We start from the raw sequence: 16,052 nt of genomic DNA, 5'->3' as shown, positions 1-16,052 counted from the left end.
TTGCTTGTTCAATCCTCATATGAAGCTTTCATAGAGACAAGGAACCACTTGGGCTTTTCAAAACTAACCAAATCTAGCATCTTTTAACCTTTTTTGTTTGTTTGTTTGTTTTTTCCCAAATGGCTTTGAATAATATGCTTTAATCCTTCTGTAGACAGGGCTGACTCTTGCTGCTTCAGCATTGTGGAAAGCAGCCTGAGGATGGCAGGAGGAGTAGGCCGTGTACAGAAACTCTTCCTCAGGCTTCCTGGTTCTAACAAAGCTGGGAATGGAAATTACAGAGAAGCAGAGGCGGACAGGTGATGGGATGGAATGTAATGGGATCATGGTTTAGTATACAGGAATAAGGAGAAGACATGCTCTTTGAGGCTAGGCATACTGTATAAAAGCAGTGATCTACTTCAGCACCAAAGAGGAGACGGAGAAGCTTATTTCCTTTTTCTACCCTAGCTGCGGCTCTTTTGTTCATTTTTGGTGTCCATACTTCACTCTGTTTCCTCTTCAGGTGAGGCTCCCAGTAGATTTTTGATCCTCTCAACCAGCTGTGTTCTCGGCCAGATCCTAAGACACCTAAGAGTTCCATTATCTAGTTTTAGATGAGCAAGTGTGTCAGCTTCTTTAAGACTTTCAATTTACCACAAGAAAAGCCTGGAAGAAGTGAAAAATTCTAGCTCACTCCTGAGATGAGAAAGAAACCCAATGCCAGTGGGAAATACTTTTACAGGAGAATCAACAATCTTTGTATGAAATGGACAATATAGGAATAACAATAAATGTTTCAAAAATCTTAAACTGAAGAGATCTTGCCTTATTTCTCCCATATTATGAAAATAGGAGAAACAAGGAGGACTATTTGACTTGAAATGTGAAAAGATTCTCAGTGTATTTCGTAAGTGGTTACTCTTCTCTGCTCTTGATTGTCCTAATGAAGCATATATGAAACTTGCTTTCTTCATCACACATTCATGTAACATCTGGGAGTGGTGCACATGTACAGGACTGTGTGATGAGAAACATAGCTTGTGCAGGGGATGAGCAGAGCCTGTATGACTGTGCATGTAAATGTGGTACAGCAGCAGCAGCAGGTTAGAAGGCCCTTTTGGGCTTGTCTACCCACCAGTCCCATTAGAAAGAAGCTTTTCGTCACTGGCAAAGTCTGTGTCTTGGTTGGCAGTTCTAGTTATTTATAGTAAGAAGCCCAGGTCATTTATATGTTAAGGCAAATGCCAGCTCTCTTCAGTGAAATGCTTTTGGTCCCCCTCTCCCTTTTTAAGTAGGCATGTTGATTCTTGCAACACCACCATTCAATTTCAATATTAATTTCAGAAGGTGTGTGTCAATTGTTTTACAACAAATTGCCAAAAAAGGGGGTCTGTATTGTTTCGCCTCCTTCAGGAATTTGCCCTCATAGGTTGGCCTGCGCTCCCCACCCCTTGGCTGTCGCCATGAATCATAATGAGCGCCAGGGCAGCTTATATAATGGTAGGGCTCGCCCGCAGCCCCGCAGAGAAGGATGAGAAGAAAGCGTTGCTGTTTGTCTGGAGCTCTGCAATCACAAAAAGCTGTATTTCTTGTTTGATTTCATAACTAGGAGTTCAGTCACCACTCCTAAGGGAGGTGTCACTCTTAGTTGCTGCGCTCCCATTATAAGTTGAAACCTGCATTGTGGCATAGGTGCTGTTTAACAACAGGGGTGGTGGGAGGTGGTGTGTGTTGCTGCTTTCTAGACTGTGTAGAGCTGCTTTTCTCTTTTATTTTTAAGTCAGGTTGATGTTTTTTTCTGCACTAACTGTATCACTGTAGTGTGTGTGTGTGTGTGAAAGAGAGAGAGAATAAAGCTGAAGAAGATAAGGATGTAACTTTTTGAGCTGTAATTTTAAAAGCTGTAGTGTTTGGTAGGGAGGGGGAGATTGGAATCAGTGGAGTATTGTTTATGTGATGGTTTTGTTTGGAAGAATAAACAAAAAGCCTTGATATCTTGAATGCAGTCTCCTTGAATAATGCAATCTTTTCTGTCACAAGCCATTTTGGACACAGTATATAAATAGCCATTACCTCTTTATATATGTACATCGCTTTATACACTTCCTTTCTGCCATGCAACACTAGTAGCTAGCTTACATTTCTTCTTCAGGTTTGTATCCATATTTACATAATGCTGTACACGATCCCAGTTAAACTCTTTACAAGCACAGACCATCGAAGTCACAACAGGTTACTGTTTTCTGTGTTGTGCCAAAACTGAATATCCCTAATTAGTCTCTTATCCATATGATAAAAAACTCTTATGAACACCAATACATACATTTTTTTGCACTTCACCTGCTTGTATCTGAGTTTCTTATTTAAGATCTGTTAGTGATTCCTAAAATTTTTCCTTTTTTCTTTTTTTTTTTTAAATTAACAAAAGAAGATTGCTGTGGACTACAGGCTGCAAGATAGCTGGTTTATTCAGTACAATAGAGATACTTGAACTTAGCTATGCAACATAAATATTCTTTCTTTTTATGGATGTAGTCTTTGAGATGGAGGTTGCAAAGAGTGTGGTCTGACTTTTTTTCCCTGCATGGTGCTCTGTTTCACAACAGTTCTGAATGAATCTGAGATGAAGCTGGGCTTTTATGTATATTAGTTTGTCTTTAACTTTCACATTGCACTTGCCTTTTGTTCTGCCTTTTAGACTCATTTGTCTAATGGAAAACTGACATTTGTGGAGTCTGCAATACCAAGCGTGTTACATAGGCTGATGGGGTTCATGACCAAGAGAATGTTAACTCTGGGGCAATCTTTAGTGTGTTTTTTTAATATAACTTGGAATTACATCACTGTACTATGTCTACATGCATTACATTTATCTTAAAGAAGATGAAGTTCTTGGTAGAGCATACTTCAAGAGTACAGGTATAGGCCTGGTATAAGTCTGTCTTATGAACCTATCCTCTGATCTCCCTCCTTGGTGTTCTACTTTTGGCAGTATCTTAGTGATCCATGCCAAGGCAGGTTCCCTCAGTTCATTCTTCAAGTTTGTTACAGGCATTAGGGATGCTAATAGTTGCCAAACTTAGTAGTATGCTTTTGTGAAGTTTTGGCAGGGACTCCTATCTTATGGAGGATAAAGGAAAGAAACCTCTAATACAATTTTATTGCAATCCCTTCTTGTAGAGGAGCCTGCTTTTAAAGAATTAATCTGACTGTTAGAAGTTTGAAAGGATTGGATTTATTGCTAAACACTGTTACTCTTAAAGCACAGTGCTCATGACACAGTGTGGTTAGCCAGGCCTATGAACCTCAAGCAGAACAAATGCACAGCTTTCTGCACTAGCCCGTGTACATCCTGCATGCCTCTCACTCACTCTGGAGAGCTCATGGAGACCTCTGAGAGTTCCTTGGCTAACTACTAAATCCAGCCAGGTGGTTTCAGAACAGTGGTAGCCAGCTTAGCACAAAGAAAGAAACTATAAATGGTTTATAGTTCTATTCTCCCATTCTCAGGGCATCAGAAATCCATGTGCTGAAGTGTGGCTTGTAGGGCAAACATGTTGCCATGCCAACTGTTTATGACCTGTTTAATGATGTATAGCATTTTTAGAAAGAATATACAGTGGCTCTAGTCTTATAAGTGATTGACATATTTCTGTCCTGACTTAATGGATTGTGTAGTTTTTAGTATCTTTAGTAATGGGGCAATAGAGCAGGCTTCAATGGCGACTTTTACTCTGATTTTTTTTGCAAGTGGTTGTCTGCTGATTGCAAGAGATTGCAACAGTAATTGGTGTGAGTAACTCTCCGCATGGCTGAGAGCAAGTCAGTATTATGCATGCAGATCTTTTATCTGTCTTGTTGCTGGGGAGTTTCTCCAAAATTTAAACAGCTTAAATCATGATGGGGAAACAGGTAGCTTTATGCTATGGTTTACTTTCATTGAAGCATGATGCTCTGAGCTATCTGTTGGCTGCTGTTTGTTAAACCTCTTCCACTGCCTTGTAGGAGCTGTCAGCCCAACGATTGCTGTGTTCCTACACTAAAGTAGTAAAATTTTGAAATCAATAATGCATGACTTGGTTTCTAATAATGCAACACAAACAGACTATTAGTTAAACAGCTGGCTCCTGGCTCTAAATGTATAATCGGAGTTAATTGAATCCTTGCTATTTTATTTAATCGTTAGTAACTACCTAATAAACTCTGGAGGTGATTAGCGGCAACAGTAACTGAATTTGTCATCTCTTATGTCTGGGAAAATGAAGGTCTGTTTTCTATACATGAATCCAGGCTGGTATCATGCCAACTGCATAACAAATAAGTTCAGGTCAGTGTGTGACAAGTAAAAATCTCACCTATGCTAGGCCTGCACAGTGCTGTCTTGGCTGTAGCTTTCTGAGCACTCAGAACTGGGAGAGTTGGCACTGACAGGACATGTTCAACATCATTGGTCCATCAGGTCTACAACTCAGATCCTTTTCACAGCTATCAGACTTCTCTTTTGAAGAGGTTGTAGTAGAGCTATGCAGCTTTGTGTCTGATAAATCTGTCACTAATGATCACTGAACTAAGCTATTCATTTTGGAAGCCTTTGCTATAAAATGCTATTAAATTGAAGTAAGCATATATGTTAAATATCTTCTTGAAGGGCAACAGCTAAGAAATGTTTATAAGTAATACTGATTTACTTCAGAATCTATACTATTTTGGAATTAAAGCTAAAATATAACACAGTTGAGCCTGGTCTGGGTGTGGCCTTGAAGACATTCTGTGGCACTAATAAATAAGGTGTGTTAGATCAGCTGCTATGGCTGCTGGCTTAAATGAGTCTTCATTTCGTCGTTTCAAAAATACATTGCCTTCCATGAATCCCCTACATAAGAAAGTTTTAAAGACAATGTTGTAAGTATGAAGTGCTACAGGTGTACTTAATGTTGTGCCTTAATATTAAATTTAAAACGCTATTTCTCTTAACAGTAAATTGGGAAACAGTGTGGAGAGCCAATACCAAAAAGAAATTTCGAGTTCACACCAATATGAACAGGAATGTTGGGCTTCTGCGAATCTTTCCAGGAATCACTGCTGCTGTTGTAAGTGTCACCAGTTCATTTTGGAAGTGGGTGAAGGGATGCTCAATACTTGATTTGTTAGCTGAAGTAGGGAAGCTGCATTGTTTGTATCAGTGGTTGGGGTTTTGGAGGGAAGGGAAAGGATCTGTCTTCTTCTAATAAACATTGTTTTGAGTATCAGAGAATTTAAAGACTATTTTCATATGCCGTGAACTATTGATAAAAGCTTCGTTTTTTTGTGACCATGTGAAATGCTCGACTGCTGCATATTGAGGCGTATTAATAGATAGCTTGTCAGAGAATACACAAAATGGTGGGTGGAAGAGAGTAATTATTTCTACAATTCATGCTTGTTTTTTTAAGGTTCATTTTATTTCACACTGATGGTTAATATGACCCTCAGCATTCCTATAGAGCTGAAAATGAGAAATGGGATTTTGCTGCTGAAAATGAGAGGTGGGACTTTTTTTGGCTTTAGAAACTATTTTGCAGAACTGTGGGTTTAGGTAGATTTGTCTTTAAATTTTTGTCTAATACTATCTCTGTTAAATTGACAGTTTTTTTGTGGCTGTTGCCATCTTAAATTGAATCCAGTAGTTTAAGCGGCTCCTCTATTATATTACCATCCTTTTTAGGTGAATATGAACAGATGGAAAGGCAGAGAGGTGGTATATTTGCAATAAAACTCCGACTGCATAGTTAGCCTCGTAGGGGCTTACAGTGTATTGCATTTAGCATATGTGATCAGCGAGGAAACATTTAGGTTGTTTAAAATATGTCTTTCTGGGAAGAGGACTTTGCTAGGCACTCTGTTACAGTTAGGCACAACAGCTACCTGAATAACAACTGACCCAGAGTGTATTAGAGCCTTTTTATTTTTTTAATCTATCTTGAGTTAAAACAAGTAGGTTTTAAGTTAAAAAACACCAGGCTTCATTAGAACATTCTTTCCTGAAAGGTGAGACTGTCTCTCTCTCAGGCAGACATTTGTTAACAAAACTCTTTTGCTGAAGTAACAAATCTGTGCAGGGGTGGGGGTTCTAATCTCAATTAACAATTCTACATTTATTTTCTAAATGTAAATCTTTTTGCTCCACCATGGTGCAACAGTATAGCCTGCTAAAGGCACTTGAACAGTAGCACCCTTTTTCACACCAAGGTCATGACTGCAGAAAATAGTTTATTTTAAAATATATCCTTCTAGGAATTTTAAAGGATGCTATAGAGTGAAATTCTCATTTTTTTAAAGCTTATTCTGCAGTCCCAGTTACTGCAAATGGGGAACACAGAAAGGCATGAGAAGACTGTAATGCATGAGAGCCTGTAAGACTATAATAGGAATAGACCATTTTTAAAAATGCTATGCCATACATGAAAATCTTAATGTGACTTAAACACACCTTTTGTCTCTCTTCCTTGTTTTTATTTTTAAACAGGTAAAAGCATTTCTTCAGCCTCCAATTGAAGGCATTGTACTTGAAGCTTATGGAAGTGGCAATGCCCCAAACAATAGAGAAGACTTGCTGGAAGAACTGAAGAAAGCTGCTGAACGGAAAGTAGTGATTCTAAACTGTACTCAGTGCTTACGAGGATCTGTCAAAACGGTTTATGCAACAGGGCAGGTAAGGATTGTGCAATAATTTCAGACTCTATTGCTGTGTAAAAGAACCATCCCACTGGTATGACCTGATTATATACTTCTGATAGTCCCAATATATAAAAACAAATCTATTACCTGTAGAGATATTGCTCATAAAATAACTGTATCTCAAAAATTTTAACATTTAAGTGTTTAAATACGTATCTGCAAACAAGATCCTGTTGTTCCTGGCCCCAGTGGTCAAAACGGTCAGCTCAAATCCCAAATTAGTGATTGCTTGCTCCTGTTGCATGCAGCGCTCCAGGATACCTTGCATTAGATAGGTAGTGTCTCCCCCAAAGGGATTCCACTGAGCTAGAAGCTAGTTTAGGAGTCAGATGATCAAATAAATATTTGGTAGGCTAGCAGTTACTTAACTACAATGTAGGAGCATCAAGAAAGTCTGCAAATGCAAGCAATATTCCAAATTTTTTATTAGACTGGAAGTACAACTGAATTCAGTGACAGAATGGAGAGCAGTATGTAAGGAAGTTTCTGTCTTACAGAATGGAAATCAGCTGTGTTTAGCCCTTGCGGGCTAGCCTAAAGAAGGTTTTGTGCAGATACTGTTAATATCCAGGGTATTTTGTAGTGAGTTTCTCAATTGTGTATTAAGATGTGACATCACTGGCACTAATAAGAGCTCAAAGCAATGTAAGAGTATGTGTTGCATGTGGTAGTGTGGAGGAAGCTGGTTTAACTGGCCTTTATGAAAAAACCTTGCCATTAAATAGGCAAGAAGCACTGCCAGAGGGTGACTCATCCCCCTCTTTTAGACACCTGGTTTTGTTGGGAGCAACCACGCGTCTGCTAGAGCCAGCCCCTTCATTGACTGTAAGGCAAACCTAAGTACTCTAGTCTGGTGCTGAAACCTGCCTCTTTTAACATTGGTTTTGACACAGCTTTAGGTTATATTTGCTTCAAGAACACATAGTCTGTTTTGAGGAGAAAGAAAAGGAGATTGTAAGAGTTTCTTTCCACCTCTTCAGTATCCAAGCTCAGTATTTTCTGATACGGGCAGTTATTTGGGTGTTGGTAAAACTTTTGCATAACTTAACAGAGCAGTTTTGAGAAGTATTGACTTTTGCAAAGATCCCATGCTCTGTAGCAAATAGGACAGGAATACGTGGATTATATAGAGCAACATATGGAAAGAAGAAAGCAGGTCAATAAGAGATACCAAACTTATATTTGAAAAAACAACATGAGAATGAAGCCTAGCTTTTATGTGATCATCTGCTTGAAATTAACCTCTAAAATGTATGGAAGGAAGAGAAAAACCTTTTCTATGCTTTTGTTAAAAGACTCTTCAATTGGACACCTCTAAAATGGCTTTTTTGCACTCTGGTCCAGACTGTTAGACTGAATTGAAGGATTCTGCTCAGGTCTTACTGAACTACTTCAAGGCTATGCGGAAATGGGTTTACTTCTGGCTTCCGCTTTTTGTATGAAGCATGTTTTACATTGCTTTGGTATCCGTTGGTGGAGGTTGCCCTGTTTTCTTGCCATCTTTCGAGGAGAACACTGACAAACCCAAGTCCTACGAAATTACTTCACACTTGTTCTTTCATTGCTCTCTCCTTTTCATAAGGAACTGCTCAGTGGAAGAAATACCATGGATTAATGCTGAGAAGTTGTTGTAATGTTAAGTTTATTCTGAATTTTCTTTAAATAAAATCTTTCAGAGGTCTTTGCAGGTGGCTAAGCCATTTTTTACTCATTCAAGCTAGCCAGGTAGGTCAGCTGAGTCCCTGGTTTCCCTTGAAGTGTTTGTTTTAATTAACTGAATATCTGACCTCTGATCCATCTGCACAGTAGACACTTATAATTGAGGGGAATTTAGGTATAGGAAGGAAGCTGGGAAATCCCTTCCTCCTCCTCTTTCTCAAACTGAAAAAGCCCTAACAGTCTTTGGCTAGGTCTGCAGTACAGAAAGTATTTCTCAACTTTTTTTTTAATGTTTTCCCATGAGGAGACATATATTGGCCTTGTTGACCATGGCAAAGATCCTTCTGCTTTTTTGCTTCATTTTAAATATGTTTGGGGTTTTTACTACCAGGAAGATAAGTTAAAAAGATCTTTTTCAGTTGTTCTTGTCAAAAGTGTGTAAACTATGTACATATGTTTTAAATCATACACTGCTAGTGCAGCCTGAAAGGATCTGAAAGATTCCTGCTGTGAGCACACTGTAGTGCTGGAGTTAATCCAAAGCAATGCCCCATAAAAGAATGGTAAATATGCCTGTGAGTGAGACCAGCCTACATGCCAGTGTTCAAAATGCCACTGGGTTAAAACAGAGTAACTGCAGCTTTTCAATAAAGGGAATCTGACAACTCTGCAGATAGCTGATACAGATCTGTAAGCTTTCCCTTTTAGCATAGTAAGTGACCATGGCAAGCATTTTGTTGAATTCTTATGTGTTATTGCATGAAAAGGAATTTAAAGTAAAACTCATTTTTATTCAGCTGATTTTAGTATTTGCTCAGTATTTGATAACTAAAATTACAGTGACAGTAAGAGGAGTAAGAAACTGGAAGCACAGCTGCAGTTCTGTACGTGCAGGTATTTCTGAATGTTATGCTAATTGGAATCATTATTCCTTTTTATCCAGACTCTCGCTGATGTTGGCGTAATTCCTGGAGGTGATATGACGCCAGAGGCAGCCCTAACTAAACTGTCATACACGCTCAGCAAGAGTGAGCTTAGCTGGGAAGAGAAGAGGCAGGTAAATATTTCAGTGTACCCTTGAAAAGCTTTAACTTTCTCATCTACTGTGCTGACTTTGGCTTAGTTGAATGCCTTGAGCTTCTCTCTTGCATTTAAAAGCAAATGGTTCTAGAGTGATAATGTGAACAGGGCATGTTTTTATCCTAAAGGAAAATACTGATAAGCGAATGAATGCATATAGATTGTGAGAGAAAAGAATTCTCTGTATAAATCAGGTAAAAACCATCACCAAGCCATAAAAGTGCATCTTGAAATGGTAGTAGGCTACATTGGACATTTCTGTACTAAAAGCCCATATGTAGAAATCTACATGGAAGACAGAATCCTAACCCTACTGAAGTCAGCAATTGATCTTGCCATTGATCTTAGTGTGGTAAAAGATTTCATCCAAGACTCATTTGCACAAAGCTAGTTCTGAAAATAAATATTGCCTACAGCCTCTTCCTTTACAGCATTACTCATGACAGGATTAGGTTTTGTTTCTCTAAGAGAATATACACTTTATAAATACGTAAAAAATAGAGAATTATTCTAAGGACCAACTGTGACTGCTATTAAAATCACAACCCCTTTAACAATGTTCTTACTGTTCATTGGTGCTTAATCAAGGCTTTTTTTCTCAAATTCTATAGTTATATATCATGTTCCTTTTATACAAGGATCATATAGCTCTGAATGTGATAAGGGAGCAGCAGTCTGTAGGAATGCATGTCTTTCTGTGCTCATATGCAGTGAAATCTTAATCCTGACACTTTCAGAGATGACATCATGATGAGTCACTATCTAGACTTATGCACGTGTATCTTAGGATGTTTTGTTTTTATTAAAACTGAAACAAATTTGGTCATTATTTCATGTTCAACATCTTCCAACCAGTAGCAGCTTTTCAGACAAACATATTTGGATACCTAGGATGATAAGCGGGGTGGCTGGAAGTACCACTTGTCATTCTTAGAAACAGTTTCAGACTCTGAGCTTTTGGTTGTTTGCCAAAGCCCTGGCTCTGAAAAATGAGAGGAGGAGGAGCTATGTGGGGTTTTTTTTGGTGAGGATGGCAAGAACGTACTGTGTGCAAGAACATGCTTGACAGGAGACAAAATGCTGTGTGAAGAGTAATGGTATTGCGTGTGTTTGTGTACATACACTTTAGAAACCCAGGCTTTTCACTGATGTCCCTCTGGTACACTCACTGACCCTGGAACAAACTGGCCTGTTTTTTTCTTCATGCAGACTTTAATTTTCTTGCACAGAGAATTATTTGACCTGGGACAGGAGTGACTTTCCCAGCTGGCTTCCTGCCTAGGTGTGTGAGTTAAAACTTAATTTGAGATCCGCTTTGCTGAGGTGAGATAGCTGCCTTACTCAGGTGAGGACTTGGAGATAGGATGTTTAAGGTACCACTGGCATATGGTACTCCTGCATCTTTGTGTGCTGCCCTCTGGAATGTGCTAGGCAGTTTTTCTGTGGTGGTACTGGAACCTCCTTTGTATGGTTTGAAAAACAAAATAACTTTTGCAATTTCTTTGAATTAAGCAGGATCAGTTTCCTCATTTGACTCATTGTACATACCCACAAACAATTGTGTTGGCACAAGTAAGGAAGCAGCATGCTGCACTGCCTGGACAGGAATGAGTGGTAGAGACCATGAGAAGAAGAAAGCTTGGAAATATGTTGTCTGTGGCAATATCTTCAGCTAAACATATCACCAAACAATAGTCTCCCAAGGGACGGAAGCTCTCCTGAAGCTGGTGTGGTTATTTTAGGATTCCCTTTCAACACAAAGAAGCAAGGAATGTGCCCTCAGATACATGCAAATGGCTGCAGAGCTGGTAGGACTAAGGCACACAAGGCTTTCCATTGGGTGCATTTAGCACAGGTGCCAATTGCTAAGATTACCTGCACAAAACAATGATCTCAACCTGTCAGACTCTAAAAGTGCGCCAAAGCAGTTGGTATCCTCTGAGTTACTTGCATATGGGACTCTTCCAGCAGACAACTACAGTGTTGTCAGCTCTTGGAGGTTTTTTAATAAAGGGCATGCCTAGACATAAGTAAACCTGGGGCATTCCTCCTTCCAACATCTCATCTGGTTTTTGCAAACTTTCACAATCCTGCTTTTTAAAATTCTAATTGAAATAACTACGTCCTCCTTTATAGCTTCATCAGCAGCCTTTTGTGAAACAGTGCCAATATGTAAAATTGTCAGAATTGAGGAATCTAGTTGCTTTTTCTTAATGGCTAGCTTCACTCTCTGTTCTCCAGGTTTCCCAGAACCTCTGTTTTGGAGTATTTTTATTTCTTTATTGCCATATTCAAGCACTTGCTGTACATGAATTGGCAGACCTTTTGTTGCTTTGGTTGTGGGTTGTTTTTTTTTCTTCCTGGTTATATTATTGCATGCACCCGTCCTGCAAACTGTTACACGCCTGGTTTAATACTGAATTACTAGTACTACTGTAGACTCTCTGCATTCAAAGCAGATTTTTAACAAAATCTGGGCTAATGAAGCCGTTTGAAAACCCACTGAAATACATGACTATCCACAGGCAGCACTTGGCTTTGTTTTGAGGCCTACATACAGAGTCTGTGTAGGAGTATTGAGGTTTGAGATTGCTGGCAAAAGGCAGCATTTCAGAATCTTCTGGTCTTCAGCCTCGTTCTGCTAATTACTTACTATCTTTGTGTTTTTAAGTAGGCTGCAGCTTACCCCACTAGGAAACTTTTGTCTGCATACACTAAAAAATAGGGTGTTTCATTATATGCTTATTTTTGTTTCTTTGATTTGGAAGAAAGTTCTATTTGCCCATCTTTTGCTCTTTCCCCTTTTTAAACTTGCAGTCTTCATGGAACAGTAACTATTTCTTTAATCTTTTGTCTGCATTCAGTTAGTTTCCATAATTTCTCCAAACAATTTTCTAACTTGATCCTAAGGTTTTTTATTAGACTACTACCATATTTTTCCTCTGCTAACAAAGGATTTGATTGCTTGCTTTTCAGATGCTGAGTGAGAATCTAAGAGGAGAAATGACTGTTGTACCCACAGGAGCCAAGATCTCTCTGAGAGATAGCAAGTTTATTCAAGTGATTGCCAAATCTCTGAGTATCAGCAGCAAGGAGGTACACACTTAAATATTTAAAATTGAACTAATGTAAAGCTGTAAACTCAGTTTAATGAGCCTAGCTTAAAGATGAATAAAAGCTGAAAGAAAATGGAACATTGGAGCTTTTATGTTATTTTTCAGTACTGAGTGTCCCAGCTAACCAGTTGGGTTAGGGAGAAAGGACACAATGACAAGCATAACATTAAAATGTTTTTAATTAAAAACATATTAACTTTCCCCCCCCCCCCTCTTTGTAGCCCCATCTTGAGTTTATTTTTCTGGCTGGCTAGTTACAATAACAAGCTTCAGACAATTGCTGTAATTCAAGCTATCAATGATATCAAGAAGTCCTCAGTATTTCTGTAGTCAAATGCATTGACAGTTTGGAGCAATCCAAATAATAATGGGTAAACCAGCTTAATTTTACATGCAGTCATAGAAGGCTGATACTAGGGAAGCACTGTACAAGTGTAATTTGTGGTGTTTAGTATTAGTCCCTCACAACTGGCAAATCAGAAAATACAGTATTGGTTGTAAGATACAAGTATTTGCTTTTCTCTTGGCTTGGTTTCAGGGAAGATGGAATTTTTAGTAGCTAATGAATCCTGAATGTATGGTTCTTCTTTAGTAAGTATGAGAAACGGGAGGTTATTTAGGGGCTCTATGGGGCTTGTCAGTGGAAGTTTGGAGGTACAGGTTACACAAATGTCTGAGGGATCACATTAAGACAGTTGAACCAGTCTTGGGGAGACTGAATTATATGGTCTTTCCCAACTCCTACTAGTGCTGTTTCTCTTACTGTACTGATGTGAAACTGAGGCAGTACTGAGATGTTAATAAGTGCATCGTTTAAATGGCATATGTATATATACGTATCAGGTTATTGTAGTTTTGCCAGGGAGGAATATAAATTTTATGATGTGAGACCAACAAAATGTAAAATAAATGTAAGACTTCTTTTCTTCCAAGAACTAAATGCTGCCATTTTTAAATATCCAAATGACTAATTTGGAAACTTTACATAAAAGCAAGGGTAGTAGTTTTATGACTTAGACATCAATCACATTAGAGGCGAGGCTGATATTTATGTTTAATTTTGTTTCTCAGGAGTTAGAAGCTGTAAGAGATGCATTGATTCCACCTTTGGCTTGTGCTGCAGCTAAACTGGGTGACATTGATGCACTAAGAGCCATAGCAGAAATGGTAATGTAAAATTAACAGTTTGTACAAAACATTAATTTTTAAATAGAGTTGTAAATGGCAGGAGGAAGCTCTAATCACTGGAAAGCAACTAAGTCTTCGAATCAAGGTGCTTTGAGGAATACAGTCAGTTTCACAGCTTCTCAGTCTTTGCCTTTCAAAACTGGTATGTTCTTTCCCCTATCTGTTTCTCAGCTGTTTACATTTTCTTTTGAATTGTGAAAATACAGGTAGATTAAAATATAAGTTCTTATCTGCTAAGTTTGGAACTCTTTAAAATGGTTTGTGCTGCTTTTTTTTACTTAGCTTTCTTTATGCATATTCATAGTATCCAGCTTTTGGATGTAAATCTATCATGATTAAAAAAAAAAGAACATGAAAATTTTATTTAAGCAAAACACAGTACAGTGTTAATTCAGGATTTTTGATCCTCCACATGGCTTGAGCCTGGATTATACCTGAAAAAAGAAACAGACATTTCACTGTATTATCTTCTACACCTCTTTTCTTTTTTTATCTCTTTGCTTTGGTCTTGAGACTTCAATAATTGGCCTCAAGGAAGGATAAATATATCTTGAAAATAACAATAAACTAAGACAAATAAAATTAGCAGACTGTAGGCACAAAGCTGCTGTGTGTTCTACTGCAATAAAGAGCATATCTGAAGGGGCTGTAATGAGAATACATGGAGGGGGGAACATGCAGAAGGTGGAATAAATATCTTAATTGTTGCTAAAACAATGCTACAAGATAAATTTTAAGTAGATTTGACAAGCTTAACATTTTGGTGGCAGAATGAAAATGTGTTCTATGCATCGACTGTTGTACCAACAACTTCCTGTGCGGCCATTATCTTTGTAGTATGCAAAGGATCTGTCTTTTTGTAGGGTGGAAACCTGAGCTGTGGAGACTATGATGGCCGAACTCCACTTCATATTGCAGCCTCTGAAGGGCATTTACCATTAGTTGAGTATTTGTTGACATCTGGTGCAACTGTTTATGCTAGAGACAGATATGGATCTACCCCGCTGATGAATGCGATCAAGTTCAGGTAACATAATAATTTATACATCTCTATGTAATGTTTATGAGCCTTCTATCATTCTGGATTTAAAGTCCATACTTGTGTTTGGTCTTGTTTTGTCTCAGCAAACAAGTTAATGACATCAGATAAAGTAACAGAAATCAGCTTCATTTCAAAGAATGTGACTAGTCTAAATTAAGATTATTTCAAAATAATATTAAATGAAAGCCCATGGCAGGGGGGTTGGAAGCAGATGGTCTTTAAGGTCCCTTCCAACCCAAACCATTCTGTGATGCTGTGAAAGCAAACAGCTTGGTATGCATGCAAAATTTTAGCATAAGGTAACTTATTGCTACCTTCATGCCAAGACTTTGTCCGTAATTTCAGGGCTCCGCTCTTTGTTATGAAGCTTCCTTATAAAGCAGAGCCAAACTGATCACTCTTTTAACTGTCAGAAGTGAGTGAGCAGGACCAAGGGCTGTCTCTTTTCTTTCTGCCGTCCCCTTACTCATCAAACCCAGACTGTTCCAATTGGCACAAAATATACCGGTAGGTTGGTATGTTTAATCTTTCCCTTCTACCAGTGCTTTCATGAGTCTCCTGCTCGGTGACTGGTTTTCTGATTTTTCCGCCCACTCCTAATTACATGGAATGGCTGCATGGCTCTGCCTGCTCTGTGGATTTCCTCTTCCTGTTCTTCTGGATGTCATCAGATCTTGAATGGTAGTCATGGACATGCAATTTACTGGTTTCTTCCATGTTGTGTAGTCCTAAAGAATGGCCATTGCACAGACTATAAACATTATCAGTTATCAAAATTCAATTTTAAAACAATTTATTTAGCCTGGGGAGAGCCATTGGTCTTCCAACATGTTAGAAACTGCATGCTCTAATCTCCTGTTTCTTTGATCCACTTTCAGTTCCTTATCTCATATTCAGTCTGTATGATGGCAGGAGAGAAATTTTTTCTGTAAAGGAGATTGGAGTGATAGCATTTTCATGGTCTTCATGGGTGTCTGTCCCCAGATATTCCTACAGCTTTCTAACGCTGACAAGTTTACCTGGTCTGTCAGGCTAGAGTTACCTGCGTGGGAGGTCTGACAGTCCTGGTATTGCATTGGCAGCAGGAATAACTTGAAGGCTTTTTCTGTCTCAAAGACTAGATGTGGAAAACTCAACATGCTTTATTAACTTGAGACTCGAAATCCTGTGTGGCCACACTGTGCTATTGCCATACCTAATGCATGGTCCCCTATGGCTTTGTAGTTGTTGCTTTATCTCATGAATATATAAGTCCTTCAGTGGCAAAC

At 38.6% G+C, this 16,052-nt stretch overlaps 1 protein-coding gene across 4 annotated transcripts in view; it reads left to right on the top strand.

Moving 5' to 3' along the window:
* Positions 1-16,052, top strand: part of ASPG (asparaginase) — a 48,194-nt gene that overhangs the window by 16,851 nt on the left and 15,291 nt on the right. For all 4 annotated transcript variants that reach the window (XM_031049481.2, XM_005149584.3, XM_031049482.2 and 1 more), the window contains 6 exons: positions 4,960-5,072; positions 6,488-6,673; positions 9,302-9,415; positions 12,415-12,534; positions 13,626-13,721; positions 14,606-14,769. In XM_031049481.2, the coding sequence (XP_030905341.2) occupies positions 4,960-5,072; positions 6,488-6,673; positions 9,302-9,415; positions 12,415-12,534; positions 13,626-13,721; positions 14,606-14,769 (793 nt within the window). The remainder of the gene's footprint in view (positions 1-4,959; positions 5,073-6,487; positions 6,674-9,301; positions 9,416-12,414; positions 12,535-13,625; positions 13,722-14,605; positions 14,770-16,052) is intronic.

This window comes from Melopsittacus undulatus, chromosome 4, assembly GCF_012275295.1.
Source record: "Melopsittacus undulatus isolate bMelUnd1 chromosome 4, bMelUnd1.mat.Z, whole genome shotgun sequence".
In the NCBI taxonomy this organism is placed as follows: domain Eukaryota; kingdom Metazoa; phylum Chordata; class Aves; order Psittaciformes; family Psittaculidae; genus Melopsittacus; species Melopsittacus undulatus.
Note: the sequence above shows the minus strand (reverse complement) of the source record. Positions and strands in the feature narration are given on the sequence as shown.